Source organism: Daucus carota, chromosome 3 (assembly GCF_001625215.2).
Source record: "Daucus carota subsp. sativus chromosome 3, DH1 v3.0, whole genome shotgun sequence".
In the NCBI taxonomy this organism is placed as follows: domain Eukaryota; kingdom Viridiplantae; phylum Streptophyta; class Magnoliopsida; order Apiales; family Apiaceae; genus Daucus; species Daucus carota.
In genome coordinates, this window is record NC_030383.2 from 30,101,877 (window position 1) to 30,119,655 (window position 17,779).

Below are 17,779 nucleotides of genomic sequence, written 5' to 3' on the forward strand. Positions count from 1 at the left end.
GCGAAATATTGCATAAAAACATTGCAAAACGTATAGTTTTGCACATCATGTTGTACAAAATCATTATTTCACTTTAAAATCTTGAATATCATATAAGTTTCGCATGTAGAACATTATAAAATGTTATATTCTACGAAATATATTTAGTTTGCAGGACATTGTTCAACTTGCAGAACATACATTATATATTTATGAAACATAGATGATCTTCAACAATTTTAATGAATACATGATATTTGTTGAACATACTTCACAAAAGAAAAGTTCTATGGAGACTGATTTTTGTGGAGGTTTTAGAAACTTAATCACAGCCATCCATTTCTTACCACAAGAAAAAAGTCTAAATCCTGCATAACATAAAATAATAATTACATAATATTGGTGTTCAATCACCGAATCCTAACAAATAAAAATAATAATTGCATACAAAATAAAGATGTAGTTGGACATTGCTATGATTGGCATTGAACTCATTGTCATTATCTTGCAATGAATTGAATTTGTTGCAAAACAAAATAACACTCGGATATATCACAAATATGTGGGACAAATTATTAATATTACATATCTAGAAATGCAGAACAAAAATAGTCTAAATTATTAAGATAGTTTTGAATTAAAACCGAAACAATAAATGCAGGACAAGAATATTAATAATACATTACTAGAAATGCAGGATAAGAATACAAGATCTTAGAGACTACAAGATCTACCGTTAAAATAATATGTCAATTAATGGACATGATTAAATATTCTTTGTCATGCATTTCCGATAATATTCATGTAGTTTATAAAATAGATTCTTGGGATAATATTCATGTAGTTTGTAGAATATTACTCGAAATGCAAGACAAGAATATTATCGGAAATGCAGGACAAAAATATTTAACCATATCCATTAGTTTTTATTGTAGTTAAAAGAATCGTAATATTAGAATAGTTATTGAAAAGAATCGTGATATTAATCATGATATTAGAATAGTTATTGGAAATTTAATTTATTTTTAAAAAAAATCATAGAAAATATAAATAAGTTCTCAATTAAGTTACCAATTCTTTTCTATTTAAAATTTTAAATTGATTTATTTGTTTTGTTAGAACCCAATATCAAATACATAGGAGAATCTAAAAATCCAAGCCAAAAATAATATATTAATTTTTTATTTAAAACATTTTTTAAAATGTTTAACAAATATGTTTGATTACAAGGACACCTATCATATCATATAGTAAAAACAAGTAGTAGGATCTTGTAGAACTTGATTTAAAATATTCATTCAAATCAATTTCTATTCAATGATTCTTTGCTAGAATCCAATATCAAACATCTACTAGAATCTCAACATATGATTATAAGATTGATATTAGTAAAATTATAACTTAATTTGAAGTTGTTAGGTGTTCCGTTTGTTGATCATATATGATTTATTATGTGTTCTTTTTAAATAAATTAAAATTTGAATTATCATAATTTATTTAGTTAAGTGATAATTAATTAAGATTCTAGTAATTAATATTATAATATTAATATTACAAATTTACTAAAAATTATATACAATGACTCAAGTTCTTTAATTATCTTTTGCTTTTAATATAAAATTTAAATATGGGAACAACACTTTTGAGAACCCTCATTTCAAAAATAATTGAACGAGTAGTGTAAAGAATCTCTTTATTAACTATATATTATAATATTTCTCAAAAAAAACTATATATTATAATAAATTTTTTAATTCAACTTCGTAAATAAATATTTAAAAATTCTACAATGTATTAATCTATAATATTTGAGGGAACATTTTAAAGTAATATAAATTTCATAAAATATCAATTTAAAGATTCTAATATATATTATTCTACATATTTGAGTGAACATTTATTAGAATATCAAGATTAATAACAAAATTGGATCAAAATTATATCATTTTCAACAATTTGTCATTTCAACATAATCTATCCATGTACAATAATTATGAATAAATTATGTGTAATATCATATTATCATAACTCCTTTATCATATTATTCTGTTATTTATATCTTAAAAATATCTAATATTTACGGGAACACTACTATAAAATTATCTATAATAACAAATTATGATATTATTTTTATATTATATTAGATACCTTGTAAATGAATGCACAAATGAACACTTATCAGAATCTTAACTCGAATTATTCGTCAAGGAGACTTATATTAAAGCGAACATTTTGAAGAATATTAATTTTTAAATAATAAAATTCTCAAATAATTCATATTAAAATATGTGAAATATCTAAATATAAAAAGTCTTTAAATGAATGTATTAAAGAATCTTACTTTTTATTATCAAATATCAAAATATTCTCTAAGATATTTTTAAAATACTATACTAAAAAATAAATATCAAAAGACTCTCTAAGATATTTTTTATGATTAATAATAAATATTTGTGCCATGTAAGATTCTTTTAAAATTTGAGATTTTTCTTGTATAAATTATTTACCTTGTGATATTTTTTTGACTATTCTAATATTTTTAATAATTGCATTGAGCGATATTCTTTTGACCGAATTCCATTGAGTGATTCCCTACATGTGAAAAGTATAATTCATATCAATGAGTATTAAGACCTTATTAAATTTCAAATTTTTAAATATTTATTTTCAGAAAAACATTTAATAGAATAATACGAGTGAAAAGCACTAATTTTTATATATAATTTTCATCAAAAGAATCTGCATAAAAATATGCATCAAAACACATAACGAATGGTTAAATCTTATTAGTATGAATATGAACACTTGAAGAAATCCAATTACATTTAAACTGAATTACCTCTCCTATAGTTAAATGAGAAAATATTTTTCGGATTCCGTTGAGATCTCCTACCTACGACAAAAAAAACAATCTTATCTAAAGATTCTTTAAAATACTATCTTAAATAATAAATTTTGAAAAGATTCTCTAAGATATTTTTTATGATTAATAAGAAATATTTGTGCCATGTAAGATTCTTTTAAAATTTGAGATTTTTCTAATTGTATGAATTATTTACCTTATGATATTCTTTTGATTGTTCTAATATTTTTAATAATTTCTTTGAGTGATATTCTTTTGACCGAATTCTATTGAGTGATTTTCTACATGTGAAAAATATAATTCATATCGATGAGTATTAAGACCTTATTAAGTTTAAAATTTTTAAATATTTATTTTCAGAAAAACATTTAATAGAAAATACGAGTGAAAGATTTTAATTTTTATATATAATTTTCATCAACAAAATCTGCATCAAAACACTTAATGAAATCTTGTTAAATCTTATTCTTGTGAATGTAAACACTTAACGGAATTCCATTACCCTTAAACTGAAATACCTATCATATAATTAAATGAGAAAATATTTTATCGGATTCCGCTGAGAAATCTCCTACCTACGACAAGTTTAAAATTTAAAATTTGAAATTCAAATTAAATACTGATTGAATGATTGAGATATGGATAATATAGAAAAGAAAATCAATTAACTGCAAATCTTATTAAATGTACTTATTAAAGGCATTAAATATATTACTGATTGAATGCATTAAATATATTACTGAGTGACTGCATTAAATATATGTAGAAGATTACTATAATATCCCTTAGAGCATCTCCAACGGCGTTGGCTATAATCGTTGGCTAAATTGAACCTGTAAGATATTAGTAAAATTTGCTGAACCGGTAAGACATTGTACTTCAATGGTAGTGGCTATATTGGTTGGCTATAATTTAAAAATAGAATGTTATTAATATTTTAGTTTGTTAAAATAGAATATATATATATGAGTTTGATATGGTAATAAATGATATGCAATCATCCTACAGATTTCTTACATACCTGTAGAGGTTCGACAAATATAGCCATCCATAGGAGGTTGGCTAAAATTATAGACAACAGGTTCACGTGGTTGGAGTACGCTTTTTTCAACAGGTTGGCTAAATTTTTTATATTTGGAATGCCAACTCACTTTTTAGCTAAAGGTTTTGAATGGTTGGAGATGCTCTTAAGAATTAGATTTGATTGATTTTTTGATAAATCATAATTTATATTATGATTATAAAATCAACGGTGATTAAGCGGGTTTCCCGGTTTTCTTGATAAACTGAGTTTTATTAGGATCTTTCTCATATATATATATATATATATATATTGCGGCGTACAATGGATCATATCGTATTTCTGTCAAAAAAAAAGGATTTCTGAGTTCAGGGACTCTTAATACATCTCTTCGTTGAATTATGACCTCACCCACCCCTTATATGTAATCACCCACCTAGGGCCCACCCTCTCCCTATTCAATCCAACTCGGGCCCGCTAGGGCCTCACCAAGGCTCCTCACAGGCCCTGGACAGGCTCCAGACAGTCCTTAAAGAGCCAAACCTTGACCCACCATGGTCCCACTAGGCCCCGACCTGGCCCTATTAGGCCCCACTTAGATCCTGTCTAGGCCCATCTCGGGGTCCATCCCCGATCCCAAAACCCGTATCATTCTACTAAATCGCATTGGTTTCTATTTAGTTTCTATTCAAGTATTTTCTATTGGAGTAGGACTCTATATATATATATATATGTATGTATATATATATATATATATATATATATATATATATAATATTTATATTCAAAACCTTCATACAATTTAGTTTGATTCATCTTGTGGGGAGTCATAATATTTGTAAAGTTTTAAAATCATGCTTTCGCCTCGTCATCAGCAAAAACGGGCCTTTTCCTAGCCCATTCTCCGTATTTACAATATATATTTTGACTCTAAACTCAGGGTTATAAAATCTAGTCTCCAATACCTATCATTTCAATTCTCACTTAAATTCTAGTCAAATAGACCATCCTTAAATTTTGAAAAGCTTATACTTTCTTCATATGGCGACTGAAGGTAAAATTGATTTGTCCAACAATGGTGATTCAATTGTAGTTCCATCTTCATTGTTAAAAAAGAAAGTGAACCCTTTTATTAAGAAATTATATGATATGGTTGATGATTCTACCACCGATAGAGTTATATGTTGGGGCCCAATGAATAATAGCTTCGTTGTGAAGGATCCAGAGGAATTCGAAAGAGACATTTTGCCAAAGTGCTTCAAGCACAATAAAATTACAAGCTTCATCCGCCAGTTGAATTTTTATGTACGTCATTTCTTTTTCTATATTCTCTACATTTCTTTTGATTGTTCCTTATTCGAGCGTTTTTCTGTGTGTGTGTGTGAGTATATTTATTTGATGTTTAATCTTTTTGACCGGGGTAAATAGTTTTAATAATATTCATGAAAATTGATTAACAATTTAACAAAAGATACATGAACTTTGGACATTTGGAGTTGTTTGTTTATGTTCTTGACTACATATCAATTTAGGTTGCTTTTTGATTAATTTCTTTCTTACTATTGTCATTACAGCCTTAAACGGGCTAAATTAGTTATATTTTTCTTATCTATTTTATGTCATCTAAGAACTTGCTAATTAAATGTTGAGATATAGAGTGTGTATGCAATCTAGATTTTAATGGATTAATGATAATATATGAATTTTAATGGATTGTTAGTGCTTTTGGTTTCATGTGAAGTCTAGCAAATTCTCAATACAATATCATTCAGTTGATGTAGAATTATTAGAATTTAGGCATAAAATTTAAAAATCTCTCCTAATTGAATACCACCAGATTTGTAAGTATAATTTAAAATCCTGATTGAATATCATCAGATTTTTAGGATAATTTAAAATCTTAATTGAATATCTAAAGATTCTTATACATACTTAAAATTTTGAATCAAATATACGTGGATTTCAAGAATGAAAGAATATATAATCTTATCTAAAGAATACTTTTGATTTAATTCCATATACCTTTTCCTTTATTTAAAAAGGTGTGAAATGAAAAGGAAAAAGCCACTCCCTTTGTTTTTAATATATGACGTTTGACTTTTTGGCACATATTTTTAGTACTTTGACTGGGTAGTTAAAAGTATTATTTTTATAATCTTCTTTTTCTGAAAAAAAATATGTAATCAAAATTTTAATTCACAAAAAAAATCAATTAAAAATAATAATTTTTACTATCCGGTCACCCCACCTAAAAGTTCGTGCCAAAGTCAAAAGGGTCGTATAAAAAATATAGAGGTAGTAACAAATAGATAAGTAAATGATCCACACATGTTAGAAATTACCTCATACAGTCATGTTAATTAATAACCCGAAAAATGCAATTTTCTTATATAATAGAATATTTCTTAAGCTAAGACTTATTTGAATAATACTTAAAATGTTATAATACTTTTATATGTATTTGCCTCTCCAATATGTGCTATATATAGAGTTAATTTTGATACAAAAAATATTTGCCAATTTCAGTATTCACATAATTCCATTTGTTGCAGCTAATAGCTACCTTGTTGTTTTAACTATAGTCTTTAATTTATTTTTTCTTTTGACTTGAGTCTTGTTTTTATTGTGTCCAAAATATGCATCACACGCACCTATGCCTAGCTTCTTATCAGAAGGAAAATAAAAATTCAAATTTTTAGTTTATATTTATTCAATATTCTATTTAGTTCAGTAGAGAAAATCAAATAAATAGATCAAGGGATTATCCAAAAGTGTGACATAAACTGGTACATTACCTAAAAAGAGAGATTTCATCAATTATTGAGAGAAATGTAGGGGCTTGTTCAAACCATAAGCATTTTTCAACATTATACACCAAAATTAGCCATAGATCATTTTAGATCATGTTTGGTTGGCATTGTTGTTGCAAGCATAAAATTATGGCTCAATCGAACTCGAGTCCAAGTTATTTAGTCAAATTCGAGCCTAAAATTGACTCGACTGGGCTCGTTTATGCCCTAGTGAATTTTCAAGCATTTATTCAAGCAAGTTATCTTTGTTATTGTTTTGTTCATATATATATTGTTTCTCAAAGATGTCCTATCAACAAAGTTAACAAAATTCGGCACAACTCCGTGTGATTCTGAGTGTAAAAGTAGCAACCAAGAACTTGAATTTAGTCCCTGTTTCTTATTTGCTAGATTATCTCATCAACAGTTTCGTCTATAATCTTTTACATCCCTGTGCTGCAAAATGGCTTTTCACTCGAGAATAAGGCGTGATCCACAAAAATAAATGCATGTCTTACATATTGTGTAGTTAAATGATGTTGATATTTGCTACTAATCAAATATGATCAGTTTTCACCTTAGTATTTCTAATCTATTTCGTGTTATTTGAACAACCTGCAGGGATTTAAGAGGGCTGATCCTCACTTGTTGGAGTTCACAAACGAGGGTTTCGTAAAAGGCCAAAGGCATTTGCTCAGTAGCATTGAACGTCGTGAATCTAATCATAGGCGAAACCAACAGCCACATCATGCACATAAAGAGAGCTCAACAGTTGAGACATCTGCTCAAGGTGGTAAACCTGTCGTGGAGGAAGATATTGAAGGTCTCGATAGAGACTTTAATAATGTCCTCAAGCAGGAGGTTGTTGTGTTGAACAAGAAGGCGCATACAACTGTTACACAGTTGGAATCTATACACAACGCCTTACTGGAATCGAGCAAAGAGACCAAGGAATTATGTCCTTCCTAAAGGCTGTGAACCCTGACTATGAACCTGGTATTGACAGTTTCTCCCCTGGTTCAGATTTAATCTGGGGCAGCTCTTCGATGAGAGGATAAAATCGATGGATCCTGAGGACTCCACCCCAGAAGCTGCAGTACCAATAGATATCTGATGTGCACCTCATCTTTGTTTGGAACCTTTTCTTTAAAACATCTGTACTATGAAATTAATTTTGGTTCTAAGATCCACATTTAGGGTGGACTATCACAGATACATTCGAATGTCCTTTTAAGAATGATTATTTTTGTCAATTTGAATCAAAATCTGGTTATGTTGACATTCTTTTAAAGCAAACATAGCATGTTAGCATAGTCATTCTAATTATCTAATCTAAGTGTTTTTTAAAACAGAAAATGGTAGTTGTCATAATACTTTTTCCAAATGATAATAGTATCACCTATATAATATATTATATGATGGATCGTATACATACACGTCCACAAATTAAAATACGTTTTATATAGTTTCACGTCGTTAATTGGGATAATTTTAGATTCTCTAGCATTCTCAAACTGAACGATTACTTTCATGTTTAATAATGAGTTTTTACCTGAAACTCTCCTCATTTCTTATATAATAGTAAGTTTTATTGTACGTGACGTTGTATACTAAAAATTTATGAATTATTTTTTCTTACATAATTATGCAAATAAACTAGTTTAAACAAGAAATAGGTTAATCTAACACAGATGGAGAACCTATAATTATTGTTACATATTGTGTTTACAAATCTAAATAAAAGGAAAGGAGTACATCTACGAATAAATACTCTATATGTTTTTCCCATTTGTTTATAACTGAGTTGAGCACAGAGATGAAGAAACACGTATAAAATAGTAAAAAGAAAAGAAAAAGTGAATAAAGTGATAAGGTCTATCGATATTTAGTTGATAAATTTTAAAGAGTGAGTGAGAATTTTTATATTATTAAATTTATCACATGTTGAAAAGTTTCGAAATATAAATAATTGAATGATACATTCATTAAAAAACTTAAACAATTAGTAGGAGTGGGCGAGTAAATAACATATAGAGTATTTTACATGTTGATGGCCGGACTTTATAATGAGTTTCAATTTCATGGCCAGACATTCTGATTTTCAATTTAATGGTCAAACTTCAGTTTCGTGTTTAAAAAATAAGGACCGACTTCCAGACTTCCAATATAATGGCCAGACTTAAGTTCTGAGTTTCAATTTTGTGGCCAGACTTTCAGATTATTTTGATTTTTGTAATGTAGATTTGATTTCGATATTGTCAATATTAAGGAAGCCATCGTTTTGAAACGCGAAATTGAAGTGCGGCCATTAAATTGGAAATCTGAAAGTCTGGCCACAAACTTGAAACTCGGTATAAAGTCTGGCGAGCGACCTGCAATTTAATCTAACATATATAAATTGATTACTTGCGATTGAGAGCAAGACAGACATTAATAATTATGTGCTCAAGCTGGAGGTCGCCGAGACATTAATAATGTGCTCAAGCAGGAGGTCGCCGAGTTGAACAAGAAGGCTTAGACAACTGATACACAATTAGAATCAATAATACAACGCCTTGATGGAAAGGAGCAAAGACACCAAGAAATGATGTCCTTCCTAAAGGCTGTGAACCCTATCTATACACCTGGTATTGACAGTTTCTCCCCTGGATCAAATTTAATCTGGGGCAGCTCTTCGGTCGCTGAGATACTAAAATCGATGGATCCTGAGGACTCCACACCAGCTGGTGCACTACCAATGGATATCTGATGTGCACCTCATCCTTGTTTGGAATCTTTTCTTAAAAACGTCTGTATACTCTGAAATTAATTTTGGTTTTGAGATCTACATTTAGGGTGGACCAACACAGATACATTTGACTGCCATTTTCAGAATGATTATTTTTGTCAATTTGAATTAAAATCTGGTTATCTTGGCAATTTTTTAAGGGTAAACATAGCATTTTTTCTAAAACGGAAGATGGTAGGTGTCATAATACTTTTTCCAAATGATAATAGTATCACCTATATAATATATTATATAATGGATCATATACAGACACATCCACAAATTAAAATACGTCATATATAGTTTCACGTTGCTTGAGATAATTTTGGATTCTTTAGAATTTTCAAATTGAACGATTACTCCTGACAAAAGAAATAAAACTGAAAGATTACTTTCCTGTTTAATAATGAGTTTTTACCTGAAAAACTCTCCTCATTTCTTATTTATTAGTAAGTTTTATTGTATGTGACGAAGTTGTATATTAAAATTTATGAATTATTTTTTCTTACATAATTATGCAAATAAACTAGTTTAAACGGGGAATAGGTTAATTTAACACAAATGGAAAACCTATAATTATTGTTACAGATTGTGTTTACAAATCTAAATAAAAGGAAAGGAGCAAATCTGCGAATAAATACTCTATATGTTTCTCCCATTTATTTATAACTGAGTTGAGCGCAGAGAAGAAGAAACACTTACAAAAAAAAGTGAATGAAGTGTTGAGGTCTATCGATATTTAATTGATAAATTTTAAAGAGTGGGTGAATTTTTATAATACTAAAACTTATTACATGTGGAAAGTTTGGAAATATAAATAATTGAATGATACATTCATATAAAATAAGCTTAAACAATTAGAAGGAGTGGGCGTGTAAATATCAGATAGAGTAAATTACACGTTGATGGGCAGACTTTAAACCGAGTTTCAATTTCAGGGCCAGACTTTCATATTTCCAATTTAATGGTCAAACTTCAGTTCCTTTTAAAAATACGGACAGACTTCGAGATTTTCAATTTAATAGCCAGACTTAAGTTTTGAGTTTCAATTTTGTGGCCAGGCTTTCAGATTATTTTGAATCATGTAATGTAGATTTGATGTCGATATTGTCATATTGTCGATATTAATGGTAGCCATTGTTTTAAAACGCGAAACCGCAGTCTGGCCATTAAATTAGAAATCTGAAAGTCTGGCCACAAACTTGAAACTCGAAATAAGTCTGACCTTCGACCTCTAATTACCTCTAACATATATAAATTGATTACTTGCGATTGAGAGATTGAAATCATATTTTGGCATGAATTCAAAACTCACGGGGATGTAAAATGTTATTCGATAGAATATATATTTAATTATTTATATTTATTATTGATGTTTTTTCTTCCCATATTAGTTATACGTCATATTTAATTAAATATTTATTAGTTGAATTTTAATTAACTGGTAATAGAGGAAGAGAAAATTCCACGGAAAATTTTTACTTTAGAAATATATTTAATTTTGAATATCACTTGTATACTTCATTTAGCATTGAAATAATTTGTGATAAATTTATTAGATAATATAATACATTATATATGTATATATAGTCATCAAGAGGTTTGTCCTGCACTCTCGTCCTGCTACTAAATTCAAACTCTGGTTGTATGTTGTAACAAAGCCTTAGGTTAAGTTTTTATCATGTTTTACTTCATTGTGCAGCTTAATTGCTTTCACTTAATACCAGATAGAACATAAGAAAATACTTGTTTAATATATAGTGTAACTAGATTATATTGAACATTTCTTAAATTCGATTTATTTACACATTATCATATCTAACTTATGTTGCGGTTATGTGAATAACCAGGGGTTCAGGAAGGTTGATCCTGACCGATGGGAGTTCGCAAATGAGGGTTTCTTAAGAGGCCAAAGGCATTTGCTAAAAAGCATTGTACGTCGTAAACCGGCTCATGCTCAAAATAAACAGCCTCAGCAGCCACATGGACAGAGCTCAACAGTTGGGGCGTGTGTTGAAGTTGGTAAATTTGGCCTTGAGGAAGAGGTTGAGAGGCTGAAGAGGGACAAGAATGTGCTTATGCAGGAGCTTGTCAGGTCGAGGCAGCAGCAGCAGACAACTGATACACATCTACAAACAATGGTACAACGCCTTCATGGAATGGAACAAAGGCAACAACAAATGATGTCATTCCTGTCAAAGGCTGTGAACAGCCCTGGATTTTTGGCACAGTTTGTACAGCAACAAAATGAGAGCAGCAGGCTCATAACTGAAGGCAAGAAAAAAAGAAGACTTAAACCAGATGTTGTTCCAGATGATCATCCAGTCACTCCTGCCGATGGGCAGATTGTCAAATACCAGCCTTTTATGAATGATGGTTCAACTGCAATGTTCAGTCGTATGATGTTGGATGCATCTCCTCAGTTGGAAACCTTGACAGGTAATACCAATAGTATTCATTTTGGTGATGTAACATCGTCATGCAAGGCATTAGATCATGGAAGGGCTCCCCTTTGTACGTCTGGAGGGACACCGACTTCAGGGATATCAGATTTGCCATTAGTGACAGGTGTTACAGCTGTTGGCCCTTCGGAAGAGATTCAGTCTTTACCGGTAGGTGTCACTTCTGATGCAGTGAAAATGACTCCATTTCCGGAGATAACCCCCCTAGTTGGTTCGCAGGAGTTGCCGGCCGTCAATCTTTCTCTGAAAAACATGCTTATGCATGAGCCTCGCTTACAAGTGGCTCGAGAAGCCAATGTTGATAACAGCATATTTCTGAATCCAACCTCATCAACTATGGATGAGAACATGTTCCTAGATATTGATAGTTTCAATTCTGATTCTGATGTCATGTGGGACAGCTCTTTGATTGATGAGATACTAAAATTAACTGATCCTTCAGGGGGGCAGTTTTCCCTATCGAGTCCATTAGCTACAAATGCCACACAGATCGAATCAACTCCACCAGCTGCATCACAACCCTCGGAAAATGGGGAATCAAAGCTTCAGATGCAAGATCTTACTGAACAGATGGAGCTTCTGTCATCAAATGCAAAAAAGGTCTGATTTATTTTGCCTAGAACTTAAATCGTACATGTGTGAATTATATGAGGCTACACCAATGATGATATGGCAGGGCCAGACTATACTAATGTGTACACTGTGGTCATTGCACTCACAAGAAAATAGTGGTATTAGCCAATTTAGTTTTAGAGTTTGGTGACAATTCTCGACCTCGGTTACTTTTTTTAAGCTGACACCAAGTACCATAAAGCTCATTAAAATTTGGGTTTTTTGGGTTGTATTGTACATTGTGTGAGTAACTGTTTTTGCCCTATGATTTCATGTTTCTGACATAAGAGTGAGAAAGCTTGCTATAATATTTGCCACAGAAAGGGCTGTTTTGCCGCTTCCAGGTTGAGGAACCAACCCCACTCTTATATAAGAAACCCCAGCCGGTTGAACTCCCGGTTGTCAAATGACCGGAAATAGCCTGTCAAAAGGCTCATGTAACCGGCCCAATAAGTCCTATAACACTCAAGAATACTAGGAAAATAAATTAAAAATAAAATTAAGAGGGGTGTATTAGATTGGGATTTCAAAGCATTTTTTTGCATTTATAATCTTGAGATATTCAATTGGGATTTTAAATTATGATACAAAATCTGATGGTATTCAATTGAGATTTTAAATTACGCTTTAAAATCTGATGGTATTCAATTGGGATTGTTTAAAATCCATTAAAATATGATGGTTTTTTTTGAATTTCATAAAATGATGAATTTTGTGGCATTCTTCCGTGCATTTTAAGTTTTTTGAAATTCCACCAAAATCAATATGATTTTGAAGCATTGTGCTTAAATCGTATCAACTTTGTGACATTTTATCAAGATCCGCACAAAATCAAAATCACATACATTCCATTAAAATCCATAAACTAAAACAATCCATTAAAATCTCAATCGAATACAACCTCCGTAAGAGAATTTTCAAGAATTTTTTGAATATCTGTAAGGCGTGAAAGTCCAATTAGCCCATTAAGGACCCAATTCTGGAATGTTCCTGGAAAACTATTGAAAGGCCTACAAAACGGGACCAATCACCAATATACTTATATAAAGGAGAAGCATGGGGCGTTTAGGTGGCGCCTCTCGGAGAGCTCTGTTCTATTTTCTAATTTTCTAGAATTTTTGGATGAAAAAATATCAAAAATAAAAACTGTCCTTTTTAGTTTTGGATATATTCGAATAACATTTCAGAATTAGAAGAAAGTTTCAGAACTACCTTTTCAAAATCAATATGCTTATATAAAGGAGAAGCATGGGGCGTTTAGGGTGGCGTCTCTCATAGAGCTCTGTTCTATTTTTCTAATTTTCTGAAATTTTTGATTGAAAAATATCAAAAATAAAAATTATCTTTTTTAGTTTCGGATATATTGGAAGAAAGTTTCAGAACTAACTTTTTCAAAATATCAAAATCACATCAGAATTTGAAACTATCATCATATTTTTGAAAAAGGTGTATATCAAAAACCAAAAGGATTTATGATATTTTCTAATTTTCTGGAATTTTTGGATGAAAAAATATCAAAATTAAAAAATACCTTTTTTAGTTTCAGGATATATTGAAAGAAAGTTTCAAAACTACCTTTTCCAAAATATCAAAATCAAATCAAAATTTGAAACTATCTCATATTTTTGGAAAAAGTGTATATCAAAAACCAAAAGAATTTTTATAAGCCGGTCTTTTTCTCAAATCAACCCTAAATTTAACGCACACAATTTTTTTTAACTTATTTGTCTTCCCCATCTAATACAATAATGAGTTACACTATACTAGATGTTTTCAATGGCGAAAAGATGATTGGTTAACGAGAGTAAGAGTTTGTCGGATGTGAGAGTCGACAAATCGAAACACCGGAGAACAATATAGCTTGTATATGATATTAATGGATGAAAAATCAATAAATTAACTGTTATTGATACATGTTTGCTGGTTATTTTTTATAATATTTGTTTCTTTATCGGACATGTTTGGTGTTGTTAATTTTTATGTTCACTTTGTATAATGAAAATATTATTCATGCAACAAATGATTAGTGTTCGGATTAATTACAGATATAATCTTAGGTATTTTCTTTTTCACTCTACAAATATAATTTTAAATTATCAATATAATTTTTATAGGCCGCCGCAACGCGCGGTTTTTTCAACTAATTTATCATCTAATAGGCCAAAAATAGCCTATTAAGAAATGACCCTCAAAAAGCCGGAAGTAGCAAATTAAATATTAAAATAAAAAAGATATTCAATCTGGAGGGTCCATATTCAACCTCATTTGAGATCAAATTCGGTGTTGAATCGAGACCCACAAGTTGTTTGGACTACCGTGAAGTGAACCCCGGGCGCGTCTGCTCGACACTTGGACATCCTAAAGGCCTCTATTCGACCACGTTCGAGGTCGAATGAACCCTGAACTGAGGTCCTCAGGTCTTTTAACCTGGCCATCCAAAGAATATTCTATTCGACCTCATTCAATGTCAAATTTAACTCAGCAAGTAAGGTCGACATAATAATCGACCAGGACATCACAACATGCTTCTATTTGATCTCGTTTGAGATTGAACAAAAGCACAATATCAGGTTCATAGGTCGTTCCGCCTTGGCGCCTAAGATTTCAGGATGTTAGATATCGTTTAAGGTCGAATAGACCTGAAGGTGTAACCCGAAACAAATTTGATATGGGGTACATGGAAGGCTTATTTGACCGAGGTCGAATAGTAGCTGAAAATTAAAAATTCTAATGTTCTAATAATCTTAGAACATTAGAATTATATTTCAGAAAATTATTTAAAGGCTCATAAATATTCTAAAATTTTATATTAAATCATGAAAAATTTCAATAAAAATGGAATTAATTCCCTAAAAGATATGAGAATGCTTTCGAGCACTATATTTGTAATAAATATTGATAAAATTACTTGATGTGCAATAAAGAAGGCTCGAAAATTCATGTAAAAGGCTCATAAAGTCATATATAAGGCTCCGAAAGTCATATATAAGGCTCTGGAAACCATGCAAGGACTCTAAAACTTTTGAAATATTTCTACGGCACTTATCCAAAGTTGGGGACCAAATCCTAATTGTGTTTCGATTTATTGTAAGGCCTAAAAGGAATAAAGCCCATTTAAAAGGCCCATACTTGTAATTTATTAATTAATTGCGTAATTAATTAATATAGGCTAAAAGCCCATTGGACATCCACATTTGAGATACGTAGGTTGTGAAACCTCAGGACATGTGCCCTCAACCCTGTTTAAATCCGTATCTAGTCTAACTATGAATCTATCAAGAAGAATGAACTTAAGAGTTCTAGACAGATTGTAACTCTTCAGAGATGACTATCTAGAGTCCTAGACAACCATCAACAACTTAGGATAATGATAAATGATCAATTCTATCATATCTCCAATGCAAACACCTACTCCTAATCAATCTCTAAAACTTGATATGTCTATATAGAGAGCTCTATCCCTCACAACTAGGCCCACAGGCCTTGCCAAGCCCCACCTAGGGGTCCATTCTTGGTGTCCACAAACCTCCCATACTCTAAAAGCATTAGTTCGCATTTAAGGATGTTATTTAGTAGTTTGTATTGGAGTAAGACTATATATATATATATTATACCTACATATATAGATATATATATACATATATATATATATATATATATATATATATATATATATATAGAGTAAAGTTCTGTGGAGACCACTTATGTTCTGCAAGCGAAATATTGCATAAAAACATTGCATAAAAACATTGCAAAACGTATAGTTTTGCACATCATGTTGTACAAATCATTAGTTCACTTTAAAATCTTGAATATCATATAAGTTTCGCATGTAGAACCATTATAAAATGTTATATCTACGAATATTTATTTAGCTTGCAGGACATTGTTCAACTTGCAGAACATACATTATATATTTATGAAACATAGATGATCTTCAACAATTTTAATGAATACATGATATTTGTGGAACATACTTCACAAAAGAAAAGTTCTATGGAGACTGATTTTTGTGGAGGGTTTTAGAAACTTAATCACAGCCATCCATTTCTTACCCATCTAAGGGCCTGCAGATATTTGTACAACAAGAAAAAAGTCTAAATCCTGCATAACATAAAATAATAATTATGTAATATTGGTGTTCAATCACCGAATCCTAACAAATAAAAATAATAATTGCATACAAAATAAAGATGTAGTTGGACATTGCTATGATTGGCATTGAACTCATTGTCATTGTCATGCAACGAATTGAATTTGTTGCAAAACAAAATAACACTTGGATATATCACAAATATGCGGGACAAATCATTAATATTACATATCTAGAAATGCAGAACAAAAATAGTCTAAATTATTAAGATAGTTTTGAATTAAAACCGAAACAATAAATGCAGGACAAGAATATTAATAATACATTACTAGAATGCCAGGATAAGAATCAAGATCTTAGAGACTACAAATCAACCGTTAAAATAATATGTCAATTAATGGACATGATTAAATATTCTTTGTCATGCATTCCGATAAGTTCATGTGAGAAACAGATGGCATAGGAATAGGGCAATGATAAACTAGGAGCAATCACAGTTTTACAATTGGCAGATAAATGATTTTTACACTAACCACATTTACTGCAGGTTTTCCTAGGAGCACTAGCATTGGGTGTGTAATTAGTGTGCTTGTTAACTCCCTATTTTACCATTCCTATTTCCCTTCTTCTTCTTAGTCTCTTCTGATTTATGCTCCACTAGCATCCAAATTCTTCTTGTTCTTATTACTGGAGTTAAGAGTGTTGTTAACACTATCACTTGTCTCAGAAGAGCTATTCTCACTTTAACAAAAGTCTTTTTAGTAGGACCATATTTCTTGTTGAGCTTCTTGAGAATTTCTTGTCAACTGGTGAGTTTTGGTTCAACTGATGACTTTCATCCGTTGAGACTTTGCTTTTCAACTGATGATCATCATCAGTATTCTCATCACTTGAACTGTTCTCAGATATCTCAAGAACTTCTTATTCCTTTTCCATTCATTTTCCACAAAGGTTTCTCTGCCTTGCATGTTGATGATATTAGTGGAAACATCTCTCCAGATTTCCATTTGGCAATAATCCTCTTGTTCCCTATCAAGCTGTTTTCTATGATCTCTTCTCTTTTCAGAACAACCAAGAGATCATCTTTGGCTGTCTGACACTCACTCAATTTTCAGTTTCTCAAGCTCAATAAATTGAGCTTCTAAAGTACTGTTCCTTCACTAAGAAAGGTGTTAGCTTCCTTAATTCTACTA

At 30.6% G+C, this 17,779-nt stretch overlaps 1 protein-coding gene across 1 annotated transcript; it reads left to right on the forward strand.

Moving 5' to 3' along the window:
• The first annotated feature begins 4,904 nt into the window (after positions 1–4,904).
• On the forward strand, positions 4,905–12,832 carry LOC108203733 (heat shock factor protein HSF8-like). The gene is made up of 2 exons (XM_017372864.2): positions 4,905–5,168; positions 11,270–12,832. Exons 1-2 carry the CDS (start codon positions 4,905–4,907, stop codon positions 12,485–12,487), a joined length of 1,482 nt encoding a protein of 493 aa, XP_017228353.2. The 3' UTR covers positions 12,488–12,832.
• The last annotated feature ends 4,947 nt before the right edge of the window (positions 12,833–17,779 follow it).

Excerpts from the sequence above, each read along its gene's own strand:
- LOC108203733 (XM_017372864.2), top strand. The coding sequence starts at position 4,905 with ATGGCGACTGAAGGTAAAATTGATTTGTCCAACAATGGTGATTCAATT. Across the intron at positions 5,169-11,269 it reads TCCGCCAGTTGAATTTTTAT|GGGTTCAGGAAGGTTGATCC; the intron begins GTACGTCATTTC and ends GTGAATAACCAG.